The sequence below is a fragment of the Salmo trutta genome, chromosome 37 (genome assembly GCF_901001165.1).
Source record: "Salmo trutta chromosome 37, fSalTru1.1, whole genome shotgun sequence".
NCBI lineage: Eukaryota > Metazoa > Chordata > Actinopteri > Salmoniformes > Salmonidae > Salmo > Salmo trutta.
In genome coordinates this window covers 7,171,150-7,189,472 of record NC_042993.1, presented here as the reverse complement: position 1 = coordinate 7,189,472, position 18,323 = coordinate 7,171,150, and the positions used below count along the sequence as shown (strand labels likewise).

General features: G+C 48.3%; 1 protein-coding gene across 3 annotated transcripts; it reads left to right on the top strand.

Moving 5' to 3' along the window:
• Window positions 1-312: 312 nt before the first annotated feature.
• Window positions 313-11,719, top strand: LOC115177176 (NADH dehydrogenase [ubiquinone] flavoprotein 1, mitochondrial). Of its 3 annotated transcripts, none has more exons than XM_029737735.1 (11): window positions 313-455; window positions 842-953; window positions 1,087-1,169; window positions 1,412-1,582; window positions 2,862-3,045; window positions 3,417-3,606; window positions 3,928-4,140; window positions 4,304-4,470; window positions 4,567-4,648; window positions 4,850-4,995; window positions 11,335-11,719. In XM_029737735.1, exons 2-11 carry the CDS (start codon window positions 843-845, stop codon window positions 11,428-11,430), a joined length of 1,443 nt encoding a protein of 480 aa, XP_029593595.1. In that variant the 5' UTR covers window positions 313-455; window position 842; the 3' UTR covers window positions 11,431-11,719. The 3 variants fall into 3 exon arrangements, with proteins under 3 accessions (XP_029593595.1, XP_029593596.1, XP_029593594.1); XM_029737736.1 differs by having other exon boundaries at window positions 829-953; XM_029737734.1 differs by having other exon boundaries at window positions 313-572.
• The last annotated feature ends 6,604 nt before the right edge of the window (window positions 11,720-18,323 follow it).

Genomic DNA, 18,323 nt, shown 5'->3' with positions numbered 1-18,323 from the left:
TGCATGGTTCCATATCCATAGATGGTAGCCTAGGTAGGCCTAATGTATTAGTCTACTGCCTGTTTCCTACTGTATTACATTGTAGAAAATGAGTTGTAACTTCGATCTGTCATTTGGTCTCTGAACGTTTATTTAGTGCATTTATTCATCCAATACAAGATCAGAGCCTAATTCAAATTCCCAATGCAATTCCCACAGCAAAAAGTATTAAATTCTAGTAGATTATTATTCACAACAAAAGTGTATGCACTGAGTTGGCCTAACTTCTCAGCTGCAGTCTTTCATACACTACCCAGATTCCCTTCTGCCAATGTCAACCAGCCTCGACACCGGTGGCTTTGGGTTGTCGCAGGCGGACGGAACGTCATAATCCAATTAGCAGCACTAGTTGAGTTCGCTAACCCAACTAGCTAGCCTGGCCAACAACCGACTGCACTGCTAACTAAACTGAACGTGTAAGTGGTTTGTCATTTTTGAGACAGCTGTGAACAAGTCAAGGAGAGAAGCAACAACCCAAAGAGGGAAACCTTTCAGGTTATCAACAACATCATTGGTCATCTAATGGCAGGAAGGTGAATGGAGATTAGTTAGCTAGAACATTCTTAGCAGCACAAAATAGCAGCTAAATTAGCTCAACTAGGCAAATTTATCTGGACCAGCAACAGCAAGTGCGCTTTTTTTTATTTGTTTGGCCAAATGTACATATACGATGCCATATGCTGCTAAGATATCTTACATAAAACTTTATTCACGTATAGATTGTTAAATGAGCACTAGGGCAATAACTCTAGCTGGCTAACTGGACTAGCTAGTTTGCTCCAAACAAAGTTCTCTGTTCCAGGATGCTGGCGCTACGCCGGATGCTAGGGAGCACAGGTGCGCACTCGGCCGCGGCGCAGCAGTGTGTCTCGCCTCATCTGGCCCAGCGCTACAGCACCGCAGCAAAGCAACAGGTAGCCTTCTCTCACCTAGTGTAGTTTAAACCATTTCTGTTTTCTAGACTAGGCTACAGCTGCCTAGGTCTCCATCTAGCCTATTATCGTTACATAAATTATTATATGTCTGTGTGTTTATCTGGGTTGCTAGGAGAATCCAAAGAAAACTAAATTTGGGCCCTTGAGTGATCAAGACCGGATTTTCACAAACTTGTATGGCCGTCATGACTGGAGGTAGTACTATCCCAAACTTAACATCACTGTGCACATACACACTCTGAATACCATCAAATCTATGTATATACAGTACTCTTGCCCTCTTCTTCACCATCCATAAAGTGTCCTTGTCTCCTTGTCCCCTTCCCTCAACCTACCCAAGAATACATGATATGTGAAAAGAATACATATATCAGGTACATAGGAATTATTAGGTGATAGTGGTCTATTTATAACAGGATCTATATTTGTGTCCCCAGTCTGACGGGTGCTCTGCGTCGGGGTGACTGGTATAAGACTAAAGAGATCCTCCTGAAGGGGACCGACTGGATCCTGAATGAGGTCAAGGTGTCTGGTCTGAGAGGGAGAGGAGGAGCTGGCTTCCCCACCGGCATGAAGTGGGGCTTCATGAACAAACCCAGCGACGGCAGGTAAGAAAGAGAGAGATTGAGAGAGAGTGTGCGTGTGTGCGTGTGTGCGTGTGTGTGTGCGTGTGTGCGTGTGTGTGCAACAGTGGCGGTTGGTACTTTTTTTTTATGAGCATGGCCTTATTTCTATTACAGCATATTGGATGGCTGTCATTCATATTCCATTCACCCAGCTCAATGTAACATTGATAGGTTTAGGCTACTACTTGATACTCAAATTTTCTCTGTACCCATCATGAGATTGCTACAACCTAGCCTATGAATAAAACGTTTACAACGTACGCTAGGTGAACAGGACATTTTATATTTGAGATTCTTCAAAGTAGCCACCCTTTTCCTTGATGACAGCTTTGCACACCTTCATATCATAACCGCTAACCTCTACACACCACCTACATTGTTTGGCACCATATTATAATGAAATAGTCAATATAGCTACTAGAACTAATGTGTTAGTAAACCCGCTACCATCATGCAATACAGTGTACAGTCAGCAAGGAGTGTAGTAGTTACACCGGCGGGCCCCAGTGGCAGTAAATTAATAAAACCAAAAGCTTACCTTGACTTGGAGGAGTTTCAGTGTTGGATAGCCATAGCCAGCTAGCTAACGTAGCATCCCTCTCTGTTTGAGCCAGGTGTTTGAGTAGGCTAGCTCAAAAGTGAAAAAAAATACAAAATATAGCTATCTCTCTCTCTCTCTTGCTTCTCATTCACTTTTGAATAAATTAATTTGTTCAAAACTGTTCAACCATTGTCTTTCTCTTTTAGTCAACTACTCACCACATATTATGCACTGCAGTGCTAGCTAGCTGTAGTTTATGCTTTCAGTACTAGATTCATTCTGATCCTTTGATTGGGTGGACAACGTGTCAGTTCATGCTGCAAGAGCTCTTATAGGTTGGAGGACATCCTCCGGAAGTTGTCATAATTACTGTGTAAGTCTATGGAAGCGGGTGAGAACCACGAGCCTTCTAGGTTTTGTATTGAAGTCAATGTGCCCAGAGGATGACGGAAACTAGCTGTCCTCCAGGTATGCCTTTGGCTCTACTCTACAGAGTGCTGTTGAGGCTACAGTAGACCTTCATTGCAAAACATTGTGTTTTAATAAATTCTTTGGTGAGGTGAATATATATAGTATAGTTGTATCTAAAAAGGACAACTTTTTAAATGTTTAACTATTGACATTTTTCTGAAATTCATTGAGGATGATGGTCCTCTCCTTCCTCCTCTGAGGAGCCTCCACTGGTGTGTAACATACAGTATCTGTGTCTGTGTATCTCAGACCTAAGTACCTGGTAGTGAATGCAGATGAAGGAGAGCCAGGGACGTGTAAGGACAGAGAGATCATGCGTCACGACCCTCACAAGCTGGTGGAGGGCTGCCTGGTGGCTGGGAGGGCCATGGGAGCCCACGCCGCTTACATCTACATCAGAGGAGAGTTCTACAACGAGTCCTCCAATACACAGGTCAGAGTTCTACAACGAGTCCTCCAATACACAGGTCAGAGTTCTACAACGAGTCCTCCAATACACAGGTCAGAGTTCTACAACGAGTCCTCCAATACACAGGTCAGAGTTCTACAACGAGTCCTCCAATACACAGGTCAGAGTTCTACAACGAGTCCTCCAATACACAGGTCAGAGTTCTACAACGAGTCCTCCAATACACAGGTCAGAGTTCTACAACGAGTCCTCCAATACACAGGTCAGAGTTCTACAACGAGTCCTCCAATACACAGGTCAGACTACCTGCTTAGACTGGTTGGAGTCCTGTCCTATCCTGTCTCCTCCACAAACGAGCACACACACACTTACAGTATGTCCTGTCCTGTCACCAGGTGGCGATAAACGAGGCGTATGCAGCAGGGTTGATAGGTAAGAACGCGTGTGGCTCTGGGTACGACTTTGATGTGTTTGTGATGCGGGGGGCAGGAGCCTACATCTGTGGGGAGGAGACGGCCCTCATCGAGTCCCTGGAGGGCAAGCAGGGAAAACCCAGACTCAAACCACCCTTCCCCGCTGACATAGGTGAGGAAATGACCTACCACCTTTGGATTGACCTAAATCTCCCCAAAAAAGAAACTACCAAACTAATGAGAATATGGTGTACCAAAACCCTAACAGAAAAACCACATAATTTCACATGTGGAAAATGTGTAGTTTCATGTTATCACATGTTGCTTTACATGTTGCCACATCACATTAACTTGGTTCATGTGTTTTTCTCTGTAAGGGAAGTGTACATTGCATTTCTGACAGTTCAATTGTTTTCTGTAGATTATACTGTGAAAATAAATGCTCTTCTTATTGACTTTCTCTCAATGTACCACCTTGTCTTTGGGTCTCCAGGGGTGTTCGGATGCCCAACAACGGTTGCTAATGTGGAGACGGTTGCCGTGGCGCCTGCTATCTGTCGTCGAGGTGGAGCGTGGTTTGCGAGCTTTGGGAGAGAGAGGAATGCTGGGACAAAGCTGTTCAACATCTCTGGTCACGTAAACACTCCGTGCACAGTAGAGGAAGAGATGTCCATTCCTCTCAGAGAACTCATAGACAGACACGCAGGTGTGTGTGTTCATGCAAGTGTTTGTGTGACAAGTTTTCGAGTACTGTCTGTATTTGTGTTACTGTGTGTGTATCGATGAGTGGGTTTGTGTATGAGTGTGTATATTATTGGTGCTGCTGATATTTGTGCGCCTGACCCTCCCCTCGTCTCTGATTGGTTCAGGAGGTGTGAGGGGCGGCTGGGACAACCTACTGGGAGTGATCCCTGGAGGCTCCTCGACACCCATTATCCCTCGCTCTGTGTGTGATGATGTCATGATGGATTTTGATGACCTCGTCCGTGCTGAGTCCGCTCTGGGCACCGCCGCCGTCATCGTCATGGACAAATCTGTAAGAACACACTCACACACTCTATTTACTTTATATTGATGAACATTATATTTAAGACAAATCAAACTAAACAAATAGTTTCATCTATTCCTCCAGACTGATGTAATCAGAGCCATCGCCCGTCTGGTTGAGTTCTATAAACATGAGAGCTGTGGGCAGTGCACCCCCTGCAGGGAAGGTAAGGAACTACACACTCAGTCTTGATAATTGAATGTCCACAGGTTTTGCTCCTACATAGCTTATTGCTCCAACATAAAACCCCATCCCACTTCTGATAATCTGATATCTGAGTGCCACAAAAATGACTGGTTGGATAAGTTGATCTCATCTCTCTCTCTCTCTCTGCCTCCCTATTTCGTTCTATTTCCCCCCCCACCAGGAGTGGACTGGATGGATAAGATGATGTGGCGCTTTGTGCGTGGCGACGCAGCCAACTCAGAGATTGATATGATCTGGGAGCTGAGTAAACAGATCGAGGGCCATACCATCTGTGCCCTGGGGGACGGGGCTGCATGGCCTGTACAGGTGAGACTACTGGGGGACGGGGCTGCATGGCCTGTACAGGTGAGACTACTGGGGACGGGGCTGCGTGGCCTGTACAGGTGAGACTACTGGGGGACGGGGCTGCGTGACCTGTACAGGTGAGACTACTGGGGGACGGGGCTGCATGGCCTGTACAGGTGAGACTACTGGGGGACGGGGCTGCATGGCCTGTACAGGTGAGACTACTGGGGGACGGGGCTGCATGGCCTGTACAGGTGAGACTACTGGGGGACGGGGCTGCGTGGCCTGTACAGGTGAGACTACTGGGGGACGGGGCTGCGTGGCCTGTACAGGTGAGACTACTGGGGGACGGGGCTGCATGGCCTGTACAGGTGAGACTACTGGGGACGGGGCTGCTTGGCCTGTACAGGTGAGACTACTGGGGGACGGGGCTGCGTGGCCTGTACAGGTGAGACTACTGGGGGACGGGGCTGCGTGGCCTGTACAGGTGAGACTACTGGGGGACGGGGCTGCGTGGCCTGTACAGGTGAGACTACTGGGGGACGGGGCTGCGTGGCCTGTACAGGTGAGACTACTGGGGGACGGGGCTGCATGGCCTGTACAGGTGAGACTACTGGGGGACGGGGCTGCATGGCCTGTACAGATGAGACTACTGGGGGACGGGGCTGCGTGGCCTGTACAGGTGAGACTACTGGGGGACGGGGCTGCGTGGCCTGTACAGGTGAGACTACTGGGGGACGGGGGCTGAGTGGCCTGTACAGGTGAGACTACTGGGGGACGGGGCTGCGTGGCCTGTACAGGTGAGACTACTGGGGGACGGGGCTGCGTGGCCTGTACAGGTGAGACTACTGGGGGACGAGGCTGCGTGGCCTGTACAGGTGAGACTACTGGGGGACGGGGCTGCGTGGCCTGTACAGGTGAGACTACTGGGGGACGGGGCTGCGTGACCTGTACAGGTGAGACTACTGGGGGACAGGGCTGCGTGGCCTGTACAGGTGAGACTACTGGGGGACGGGGCTGCGTGGCCTGTACAGGTGAGGACTACTGGGGGACGGGGCTGCGTGGCCTGTACAGGTGAGACTACTGGGGGACGGGGCTGCGTGGCCTGTACAGGTGAGACTACTGGGGGACGGGGCTTGCGTGGCCTGTACAGGTGAGACTACTGGGGACGGGGCTGCGTGGCCTGTACAGGTGAGACTACTGGGGGACGGGGCTGCGTGGCCTGTACAGGTGAGACTACTGGGGGACGGGGCTGCGTGGCCTGTACAGGTGAGACTACTGGGGGACGGGGCTGCGTGGCCTGTACAGGTGAGACTACTGGGGGACGGGGCTGCGTGCCTGTACAGGTGAGACTACTGGGGGACGGGGCTGCGTGGCCTGTACAGGTGAGACTACTGGGGGACGGGGCTGCGTGGACCTGTACAGGTGAGACTACTGGGGGACGGGGCTGCGTGGCCTGTACAGGTGAGACTACTGGGGGACGGGCTGCGTGGCCTGTACAGGTGAGACTACTGGGGGACGGGGCTGCGTGGCCTGTACAGGTGAGACTACTGGGGGACGGGGCTGCGTGGCCTGTACAGGTGAGACTACTGGGGGACGGGGGCTGCGTGGCCTGTACAGGTGAGACTACTGGGGGACGGGGCTGCGTGGCCTGTACAGGTGAGACTACTGGGGGACGGGGCTGCGTGGCCTGTACAGGTGAGACTACTGGGGGACGGGGCTGCGTGGCCTGTACAGGTGAGACTACTGGGGGACGGGGCTGCGTGGCCTGTACAGGTGAGACTACTGGGGGACGGGGCTGCGTGGCCTGTACAGGTGAGACTACTGGGGGACGGGGCTGCGTGGCCTGTACAGGTGAGACTACTGTGGGACGGGGCTGCGTGGCCTGTACAGGTGAGACTACTGGGGGACGGGGCTGCGTGGCCTGTACAGGTGAGACTACTGGGGGACGGGGCTGCGTGGCCTGTACAGGTGAGACTACTGGGGGACGGGGCTGCGTGGCCTGTACAGGTGAGACTACTGGGGGACGGGGCTGCGTGGCCTGTACAGGTGAGACTACTGGGGGACGGGGCTGCGTGGCCTGTACATGTGAGACTACTGGGGACGGGGCTGCGTGGCCTGTACAGGTGAGACTACTGGGGGACTGGGCTGCGTGGCCTGTACAGGTGAGACTACTGGGGGACGGGGCTGCGTGGCCTGTACAGGTGAGACTACTGGGGACGTGGCTGCGTGGCCTGTACAGGTGAGACTACTGGGGGACGGGGCTGCATGGCCTGTACAGGTGAGACTACTGGGGGACGGGGCTGCGTGGCCTGTACAGGTGAGACTACTGGGGGACGGGGCTGCGTGGCCTGTACAGGTGAGACTACTGGGGTCAGGTTAGTTAGGAACAGGTGAGGCTACTGGGGTCAGGTTAGTTAGGAACAGGTGAGACTACTGGGGTCAGGTTAGTTAGGAACAGGTGAGACTACTAGGGTCAGGTTAGTTAGGAACAGGTGAGACAACTGGGGTCAGGTTAGTTAGGAACAGGTGAGACTACTGGGGTCAGGTTAGTTAGGAACAGGTGAGACTACTAGGGTCAGGTTAGTTAGGAACAGGTGAGACTACTGGGGTCAGGTTAGTTAGGAACAGGTGAGACTACTGGGGTCAGGTTAGTTAGGAACAGGTGAGACTACTAGGGTCAGGTTAGTTAGGAACAGGTGAGGCTACTGGGGTCAGGTTAGTTAGGAACAGGTGAGACTACTGGGGTCAGGTTAGTTAGGAACAGGTGAGACTACTGGGGTCAGGTTAGTTAGGAACAGGTGAGACTACTGGGGTCAGGTTAGTTAGGAACAGGTGAGACTACTAGGGTCAGGTTAGTTAGGAACAGGTGAGACTACTGGGGTCAGGTTAGTTAGGAACAGGTGAGACTACTGGGGTCAGGTTAGTTAGGAACAGGTGAGACTACTAGGGTCAGGTTAGTTAGGAACAGGTGAGGCTACTGGGGTCAGGTTAGTTAGGAACAGGTGAGACTACTGGGGTCAGGTTAGTTAGGAACAGGTGAGACTACTGGGGTCAGGTTAGTTAGGAACAGGTGAGACTACTGGGGTTAGTTAGGAACAGGTGAGACTACTGGGGTCAGGTTAGTTAGGAACAGGTGAGACTACTGGGGTCAGGTTAGTTAGGAACAGGTGAGACTACTGGGGTCAGGTTAGTTAGGAACAGGTGAGACTACTGGGGTCAGGTTAATTAGGAACAGGTGAGACTACTGGGGTCAGGTTAGTTAGGAACAGGTGAGACTACTGGGGTCAGGTTAGTTAGGAACATGTGAGACTACTGGGGTCAGGTTAGTTAGGAACAGGTGAGACTACTGGGGTCAGGTTAGTTAGGAACAGGTGAGACTACTGGGGTTAGTTAGGAACAGGTGAGACTACTGGGGTCAGGTTAGTTAGGAACAGGTGAGACTACTAGGGTCAGGTTAGTTAGGAACAGGTGAGACTACTGGGGTCAGGTTAGTTAGGAACAGGTGAGACTACTAGGGTCAGGTTAGTTAGGAACAGGTGAGACTACTGGGGTCAGGTTAGTTAGGAACAGGTGAGACTACTGGGGTCAGGTTAGTTAGGAACAGGTGAGACTACTGGGGTCAGGTTAGTTAGGAACAGGTGAGACTAGTAGGGTCAGGTTAGTTAGGAACAGGTGAGACTACTGGGGTCAGGTTAGTTAGGAACAGGTGAGACTACTGGGGTCAGGTTAGTTAGGAACAGGTGAGACTACTGGGGTCAGGTTAGTTAGGAACAGGTGAGACTACTGGGTCAGGTTAGTTAGGAACAGGTGAGACTACTGGGGTTAGTTAGGAACAGGTGAGACTACTGGGGTTAGTTAGGAACAGGTGAGACTACTGGGGTCAGGTTAGTTAGGAACAGGTGAGACTACTGGGGTCAGGTTAGTTAGGAACAGGTGAGACTACTGGGGTCAGGTTAGTTAGGAACAGGTGAGACTACTGGGGTCAGGTTAGTTAGGAACAGGTGAGACTACTGGGGTCAGGTTAGTTAAGAACAGGTGAGACTACTAGGGTCAGGTTAGTTAGGAACAGGTGAGACTACTGGGGTCAGGTTAGTTAGGAACAGGTGAGACTACTGGGGTCAGGTTAGTTAGGAACAGGTGAGACTACTGGGGTCAGGTTAGTTAGGAACAGGTGAGACTACTAGGGTCAGGTTAGTTAGGAACAGGTGAGACTACTGGGGTCAGGTTAGTTAGGAACAGGTGAGACTACTGGGGTCAGGTTAGTTAGGAACAGGTGAGACTACTGGGGTCAGGTTAGTTAGGAACAGGTGAGACTACTAGGGTCAGGTTAGTTAGGAACAGGTGAGACTACTGGGGTCAGGTTAGTTAGGAACAGGTGAGACTACTGGGGTCAGGTTAGTTAGGAACAGGTGAGACTACTGGGGTCAGGTTAGTTAGGAACAGGTGAGACTACTAGGGTCAGGTTAGTTAGGAACAGGTGAGACTACTAGGGTCAGGTTAGTTAGGAACAGGTGAGACTACTGGGGTCAGGTTAGTTAGGAACAGGTGAGACTACTGGGGTCAGGTTAGTTAGGAACAGGTGAGACTACTGGGGTCAGGTTAGTTAGGAACAGGTGAGACTAGTAGGGTCAGGTTAGTTAGGAACAGGTGAGACTACTGGGGTCAGGTTAGTTAGGAACAGGTGAGACTACTGGGGTCAGGTTAGTTAGGAACAGGTGAGACTACTGGGGTCAGGTTAGTTAGGAACAGGTGAGACTACTGGGGTTAGTTAGGAACAGGTGAGACTACTGGGGTTAGTTAGGAACAGGTGAGACTACTGGGGTCAGGTTAGTTAGGAACAGGTGAGACTACTGGGGTCAGGTTAGTTAGGAACAGGTGAGACTACTGGGGTCAGGTTAGTTAGGAACAGGTGAGACTACTGGGGTCAGGTTAGTTAGGAACAGGTGAGACTACTAGGGTCAGGTTAGTTAAGAACAGGTGAGACTACTAGGGTCAGGTTAGTTAGGAACAGGTGAGACTACTGGGGTCAGGTTAGTTAGGAACAGGTGAGACTACTGGGTCAGGTTAGTTAGGAACAGGTGAGACTACTGGGGTCAGGTTAGTTAGGAACAGGTGAGACTACTAGGGTCAGGTTAGTTAGGAACAGGTGAGACTACTGGGGTCAGGTTAGTTAGGAAACAGGTGAGACTACTGGGGTCAGGTTAGTTAGGAACAGGTGAGACTACTGGGGTCAGGTTAGTTAGGAACAGGTGAGGACTACTGGGGTCAGGTTAGTTAGGAACAGGTGAGACTACTGGGGTCAGGTTAGTTAGGAACAGGTGAGACTACTGGGGTCAGGTTAGTTAGGAACAGGTGAGACTACTGGGGTCAGGTTAGTTAGGAACAGGTGAGACTACTGGGTAGGTTAGTTAGGAACAGGTGAGACTACTGGGGTCAGGTTAGTTAGGAACAGGTGAGACTACTGGGGTCAGGTTAGTTAGGAACAGGTGAGACTACTGGGGTCAGGTTAGTTAGGAACAGGTGAGACTACTGGGGTCAGGTTAGTTAGGAACAGGTGAGACTACTGGGGTCAGGTTAGTTAGGAACAGGTGAGGACTACTGGGGTCAGGTTAGTTAGGAACAGGTGAGACTACTGGGGTCAGGTTAGTTAGGAACAGGTGAGACTACTGGGGTCAGGTTAGTTAGGAACAGGTGAGACTACTGGGGTCAGGTTAGTTAGGAACAGGTGAGACTACTGGGGTCAGGTTAGTTAGGAACAGGTGAGACTACTGGGGTCAGGTTAGTTAGGAACAGGTGAGACTACTGGGGTCAGGTTAGTTAGGAACAGGTGAGACTACTGGGGTCAGGTTAGTTAGGAACAGGTGAGACTACTGGGGTCAGGTTAGTTAGGAACAGGTGAGACTACTGGGGTCAGGTTAGTTAGGAACAGGTGAGACTAGTAGGGTCAGGTTAGTTAGGAACAGGTGAGACTACTGGGGTCAGGTTAGTTAGGAACAGGTGAGACTACTGGGGTCAGGTTAGTTAGGAACAGGTGAGACTACTGGGGTCAGGTTAGTTAGGAACAGGTGAGACTACTGGGGTCAGGTTAGTTAGGAACAGGTGAGACTACTGGGGTCAGGTTAGTTAGGAACAGGTGAGACTACTAGGGTCAGGTTAGTTAGGAACAGGTGAGGCTACTGGGGTCAGGTTAGTTAGGAACAGGTGAGACTACTGGGGTCAGAGGTTAGACAGGAACAGGTAAGACTACTGGGATCAAAGGATAGCTAGGTGAGACTACTGGAGTTGGAGAAATTGTTGAAGTAACACCCTGACCTCCTCTCCCTCCTCCCTCACTCCACCCTTGTCTTCCTCGTTTAGGGTCTGGTTCGCCACTTCCGTCCGGTCATGGAGAGCCGCATCTCGGAGTACCACAAGAAGAACCCTGCCAGGGAGGCTGACATTGAGATGATCTGAGCTGAGACAGATATCAGACTGAGACTAAACTCCCTGCTCCTAACACGCTGATCTTATCACTCCTCACTTCAAATAATTTCCATTGCTCAATGACTGCTTCCGTTTTATTGGCTATTTACTGTATGTTAATGAACCTTGCACCTATTCAATACCGACCCACTTTGTTTGTTTTTATTCATGTTTGTTATTGTGTTCATGTATTTATTCATTTCATGTATGTACTTCAGATGACCTCTGAATATACAAGGAAGGTGCACACACTAATAAAGTTCAATCAATCTGGTCTTGATTTTGTTTTATTTAGCCTGCTCTATACTTTTATAATCTACAAACATCAAAAGAAGAGAAGAGGTGAGTCATTTTACATCACGTTTAATGACAGGTTGTGAGAGGAACATTTGGGTCGATGCCTGTAGCTACCCAATGTGGACATGTGAGTTAATGCATGTACAGGTGTGTAAGCAGTACCTGTAACAGGGCTGTATTTGTGGTGACATTAGTGCAGTCCAGAGTTATTTCACTATCAGAAAAAGATCCCATCGTTCTTTCTAAACCAGCATGGAATGCCACCTTTGGTCTGTGAACACAGGAGTGCTGTAATAATGTAATATGCTATATAATATATATATTCTATTCAGCTCCTTCAACTGGCTGTCACTCTGTCCTCTAAAGACAAAATCATATGAAAATACTTTCTGATCCTGTCACAGGCGTCGAAAGGATTAGACCAAGGCGCAGCGTGTATAGTGCTCATCTTCATTTATTTTAAGAGAACACTTAAACAAAAATAACCAAACGACAAACAGTTCCGTAATGTACACAGACTATACAGAAAACAACCACCCACAAAACCCAAAGGAAAACAGGCTGCCTAAGTATGGCTTCCAATCAGAGACAACGAAAAAGACACCTGCCTCTGATTGGAAACCATACTCGAAACATAGAAAATGCAAACTAAAACACATTCCCCCAGAAACAAACAAACCCCAAAACACACAAAACAACCCCCCTGCCACACCCTGACCATTCTACTATGGCAAATGACCCTTTTCACAGGTCAGGACGTGACAGATCCATACTGAATAAAAAACAATTATCCAAATTGTTGTAATCAGTGGGATCAATTGAACAGCCTCCATTACCTGTCTTCAGATCCTCCACCTCTGTCTCACTGGCTGTCACTCTGGCCCCCATGGCTGACAGTTCTGCTGCTTGGACTAGAATTACAGGAAATATATATAGTGTTCAATCTGAGACTAACGAAAACACAATTCTGTAGATATTTTCCGACGTGGTCTCAGAGCACTTCGTATTATTCTGTACGTATATCCAAAACGCTCCATTTAGTATGATATGTTAAATTTTGTATGGTATGTGTTAATCCATCATCCATTTCATATATGTTATGAATTACAATCAGTATATGTTCCAAATTGCAATTCATACAATGTCACAAATTTGCAAAACATACGAATTTGTAAAACTGTTTTTTTCAAATTGATTGTTGTTAACATTAGCTAGGTGGGTAGGTGGCTAAAGCTAACATTAGCTAGCTCTAGGGGTTAAGTTTACGGGTTACGTTTATGGTTAAGGTTAGGAGATAGGTTAAAGGGTTAGGGGAAGGATTAGCTAAAATGCAAAGTAGTTGCAAAGCAGCTACAAAGTAGTAAGTAGTTGCAAAGCTGCTAATTAGCAAAACATTTAAAGTTGTCCGTGTGTAACGGTTGTCGTCGGGTAAAGTGGACCAAACGCAGCAGGAATATGTGCACTCATCTTCTTTTATTTGGTGAAGAAGGAGAACCAAAAATAAACACATACCCAAAGAAACCACAACGACTATATACATGCTGGTCAGGCACAAGGCTATACACAGAACAATCTCCCACACAGTACTCAACAAACACACTCCTATATATAGGACTCTCAATCAGAGGCAACTAGAAAACACCTGCCTCCAATTGAGAGTCCAACCCCAATTAACAAAACATAGAAATACAAAAGACTAGACAGAACATAGAAATACACTAACATAGAACAGTGCCCAAAAAACCCCGGAATACATAAATCAAATACCCTACTAAACAAACCACCACCCCGAACCACATAAAACAAATACCCTTCTGCCACGTCCTGACCAAAATCTAATACAATTACTCCCTCTGCTGGTCAGGATGTGACACCGTGATGGGATTCAAACCGAAACCTTTCGGTTGTTAGATGTTTGAGTTACACACCTACCCATTCACCCCAATTGTTAAGGTTGAACTGGCTATTTGTATGCATAACCTTTATAATATACTGGGGAAGCTATGCTAAGTACATAAACTACGAGTAAATCAACTGTTGAAGACAAGAAGAACTACAACCGGCAACAGGAAGTGCGTCACGACGCTGGGATCAGCCTGCACGCCAACGACAGGAGGAGCAAGTTTAAACCACGCTCCTCCTCCCTCGGACAGGCCAGCATTGAGCGGGAAATATCTCTTAGTATAAAAGAGAGAACAATAGGATGTGTCGCTCTCTTCTTCTGTTTTGCCCTGCGAGGTGTCACAGAGAGACCGTATACGAACCACCCATTTGCCATACACGTGTTTGCATTAATTAAAGTACAGATAAATTAGAAGTTACTATGTACTGACTATTTTGTTCTGTTACCAGAAACGAACTGTCGCAACATTAACACAATCAACCACCCTCCTTTAATTTTTTCCTTAAGTAACCTTCTATCTTATGTAACCATACCAAACATAACATATACTAATTTGAGTGTCCCAGATTTATATTTACTGTGATGCATCTAGTCTATGAGACCAGTTTGATATTTTCCTATCTCTACATTATGTGCATTCTCTGTCTTCAGCTCCTCCACCTGGCTGTCACTCTGGCCTCCATTCCTAGAATATGATGTAAAAAGATACAAATAAACTGTTGATGAAAAAACACCACTTAGTTATTTGTAAATTACAGTAATCAAATAACATAAGTTACAGATGTCTCAGGTTACCTGCATTTTCTCTCCAGGTCCTCCACCTTGTTCTTGTGGAAGTGCAGTTCAGTCTTAGTGACGCTCAGCTCCACTCTCTGTTTCACCACCACGTTTCCCAGCTCCACTCTCTGTTTCACCACCATGTTTCCCAGCTCCACTCTCTGTTTCACCACCATGTTTCCCAGCTCCACTCTCTGTTTCACCACCATGTTTCCCAGCTCCACTCTCTGTTTCACCACCATGTTTCCCAGCTCCACTCTCTGTTTCACCACCATGTTTCCCAGCTCCACTCTCTGTTTCACCACCATGTTTCCCAGCTCCAATCTCTGTTTCACCACCATGTTTCCCAGCTCCACTCTGTTTCACCACCATGTTTCCCAGCTCCACTCTCTGTTTCACCACCATGTTTCCCAGCTCCACTCTCTGTTTCACCACCATGTTTCCCAGCTCCACTCTCTGTTTCACCACCATGTCTCTCAGCTCCACTCTCTGTTTCACCACCATGTTTCCCAGCTCCACTCACCACCATGTTTCCCAGCTCCACTCACCACCATGTCTCTCAGCTCCACTCTCTGTTTCACCACCATGTCTCTCAACTCCACTCTCTGTTTCACCACCATGTTTCCCAGCTCCACTCTCTGTTTCACCACAGTCTCTCAGCCGCTTCAGCTCAGTCCAGATGTCAGGGCTAGACCCAGGTTGCTGCTAAGCACCACATGCAGGTAGAGGTAGAAACATAATGAGTGAGCATGATGAGATTAAGAGTTTTATTACTAAATGCTATATATCCATTTTAGGAAATGTTGGTAAATCAAGCATTTATATTTGAAAGAAATTATGCAAGAGATTGGTGTGTTTTTTCACTCTCTTATCAGGACATGGGGTTGTTCAATGACAGACATGTAATTGTTTAAAATCTATCACTTGATGGTTTCATTTGAGAGGCAAATAATTATGTGTTTTGATAAATGCTATACAGTACTGTATATCCACCTCATTCTCATAGAAATAAGTAGTACTGGTTTTACACAGTCAAATGTAACAAATACATATTTTTTAATAAAGAAATGTAAAAAGCATACATGTGACATCAATATTATTACATTTTTTTTAATGATTCAATACAAGAGAGAATATACACTGCTCAAAAAAATAAAGGGAACACTTAAACAACACAATGTAACTCCAAGTCAATCACACTTCTGTGAAATCAAACTGTCCACTTAGGAAGCAACACTGATTGACAATAAATGTCACATGCTGTTGTGCAAATGGAACAGACAACAGGTGGAAATTATAGGCAATTAGCAAGACACCCCCAATAAAGGAGTGGTTCTGCAGGTGGGGACCACAGACCACTTCTCAGTTCCTATGCTTCCTGGCTGATGTTTTGGTCACTTTTGAATGCTTGCGGTGCTTTCACTCTAGTGGTAGCATGAGACGGAGTCTACAACCCACACAAGTGGCTCAGGTAGTGCAGCTCATCCAGGATGGCACATCAATGCGAGCTGTGGCAAGAAGGTTTGCTGTGTCTGTCAGCGTAGTGTCCAGAGCATGGAGGCGCTACCAGGAGACAGGCCAGTACATCAGGAGATGTGGAGGAGGCCGTAGGAGGGCAACAACCCAGCAGCAGGACCGCTACCTCGGCCTTTGTGCAAGGAGGAGCAGGAGAAGCACTGCCAGAGCCCTGCAAAATGACCTCCAGCAGGCCACAAATGTGCATGTGTCTGCTCAAACGGTCAGATACAGACTCCATGAGGGTGGTATGAGGGCCCGCCGTACACAGGTGGGGGTTGTGCTTACAGCCCAACACCGTGCAGGACGTTTGGCATTTGCCAGAGAACACCAAGATTGGCAAATTCACCACTGGCGCCCTGTGCTCTTCACAGATGAAAGCAGGTTCACACTGAGCACGTGACAGATGTGACAGAGTCTGGAGACGCCGTGGAGAACGTTCTGCTGCCTGCAACATCCTCCAGCATGACCGGTTTGGCGGCGGGTCAGTCATGGTGTGGGGTGGCATTTCTTTGGGGGGCCGCACAGCCCTCCATGTGCTCGCCAGAGGTAGCCTGACTGCCATTAGGTACCGAGATGAGATCCTCAGACCCCTTGTGAGACCATATGCTGGTGCGTTTGGCCCTGGGTTCCTCCTAATGCAAGACAATGCTAGACCTCATGTGGCTGGAGTGTGTCAGCAGTTCCTGCAAGAGGAAAGCATTGATGCTATGGACTGGCCTGCCCGTTCCCCAGACCTGAATCCAATTGAGCACATCTGGGACATCATGTCTCGCTCCATCCACCAACGCCACGTTGCACCACAGACTGTCCAGGAGTTGGCGGATGCTTTAGTCCAGGTCTGGGAGGAGATCCCTCAGGAGACCATCCGCCACCTCATCAGGAGCATGCCCAGGCGTTGTAGGGAGGTCATACAGGCACGTGGAGGCCACACACACTACTGAGCCTCATTTTGACTTGTTTTAAGGACATTACATCAAAGTTGGATCGGCCTGTAGTGTGGTTTTCCACTTTAATTTTGAGTGTGACTCCAAATCCAGACCTCCATGGGTTGATAAATTGGATTTCCATTGATTATTTTTGTGTGATTTTGTTGTCAGCACATTCAACTATGTGAAGAAAAAAGTATTTAATAAGATTATTTCATTCATTCAGATCTAGGATGTGTTATTTTAGTGTTCCCTTGAATTTTTTGAGCAGTGTAGTAGACGGTTGCTGTCAAAAAGTGATGTATGTGTTTTTCTGTGTCCTTTGGTTGACCTCTTGTTGACCTCTTAATGACATCCTCTCAGGATGTTCTCAGGATATTTACTGTGTCATTAGGTAACCTTTACCCAGGTGGTAAGGGTAGGTAACAACACATCCGCCACACTGATCCTTAACACAGGGGCCCCTCAGGGGTGCGTGCTCAGCCCCCTCCTGTACTCCCTGTTCACTCATGACTGCACAGCCAGGCACGAATCCAACAACATCATAAAATTTGACGATGACACAACAGTGATCACCGACAACAACGAGACAGCCTATAGGGAGGAGGTCAGAGACCTGGCCGTGTGGTGCCAGGACAACAACCTCTCCCTCACCGTGATCAAGACAAAGGAGATGATTGTGTATTACAGTAAAAAGAGGGCCGAGCATGCCCCCATTCTCATCGACGGGGCTGCAGTGGAGCAGGTTGAGAGCCTCAAGTTCCTTGGTGTCCACATCACCAACAAACTAACATGGTCCAAGCACACCATGACAGTCGTGAAGCGGGCACGACAAAACCTATTCCCCCTCAGGAGACTGAAAAGATTTGGCATGGGTCCTCAGATCTTCAAAAGGTTCTACTGCTGCACCATCGAGAGCATCCTGACTGGATGCATCACTGCCTGGTATGGCAACTGCTCGGCCTCCGACCGCAAGGCACTACAGAGGGTAGTGCGAACGGCCCAGTACATCACTGGGGCCAAGCTTCCTGCCATCCAGGACCTCTATACCAGGCGGTGTCAGAGGAATGGCCTGAAAACTGTCAAAGACTCCAGCCACCCTAGTCATAGACTGTTCTCTCTGCTACCACACGACAAGCAGTACCGGAGTGCCAAGTCTAGTTCCAAGAGGCTTCTAAACAGCTTCTACCCCCAAGCCATAAGACTCCTGAACATCTAGTCAAATGGCTACCCAGACTATTCACATTGCCCCCCAAACGCCCCCTCTCTACACCACTGCCACTCTCTGTTGTCATCTATGCATAGTCACTTTAATAACTCTACCTACATGTACATACTACCTCAACTAACCGGTGCACCCGCACACTGACTCTGTACCGGCACCCCCCTGTATATATTGTTATTTTTTACTGCTCCTCTTTAATTACTTGTTACTTTTATCTCTCATTCTTATCCATATTTTT

Coding starts and splice junctions, on each gene's coding strand:
- LOC115177176 (XM_029737734.1), top strand. Junction 1,583..2,861: donor AACAAACCCAGCGACGGCAG/GTAAGAAAGAGA, acceptor TGTGTATCTCAG/ACCTAAGTACCTGGTAGTGA. Junction 3,046..3,416: donor ACGAGTCCTCCAATACACAG/GTCAGAGTTCTA, acceptor TCCTGTCACCAG/GTGGCGATAAACGAGGCGTA.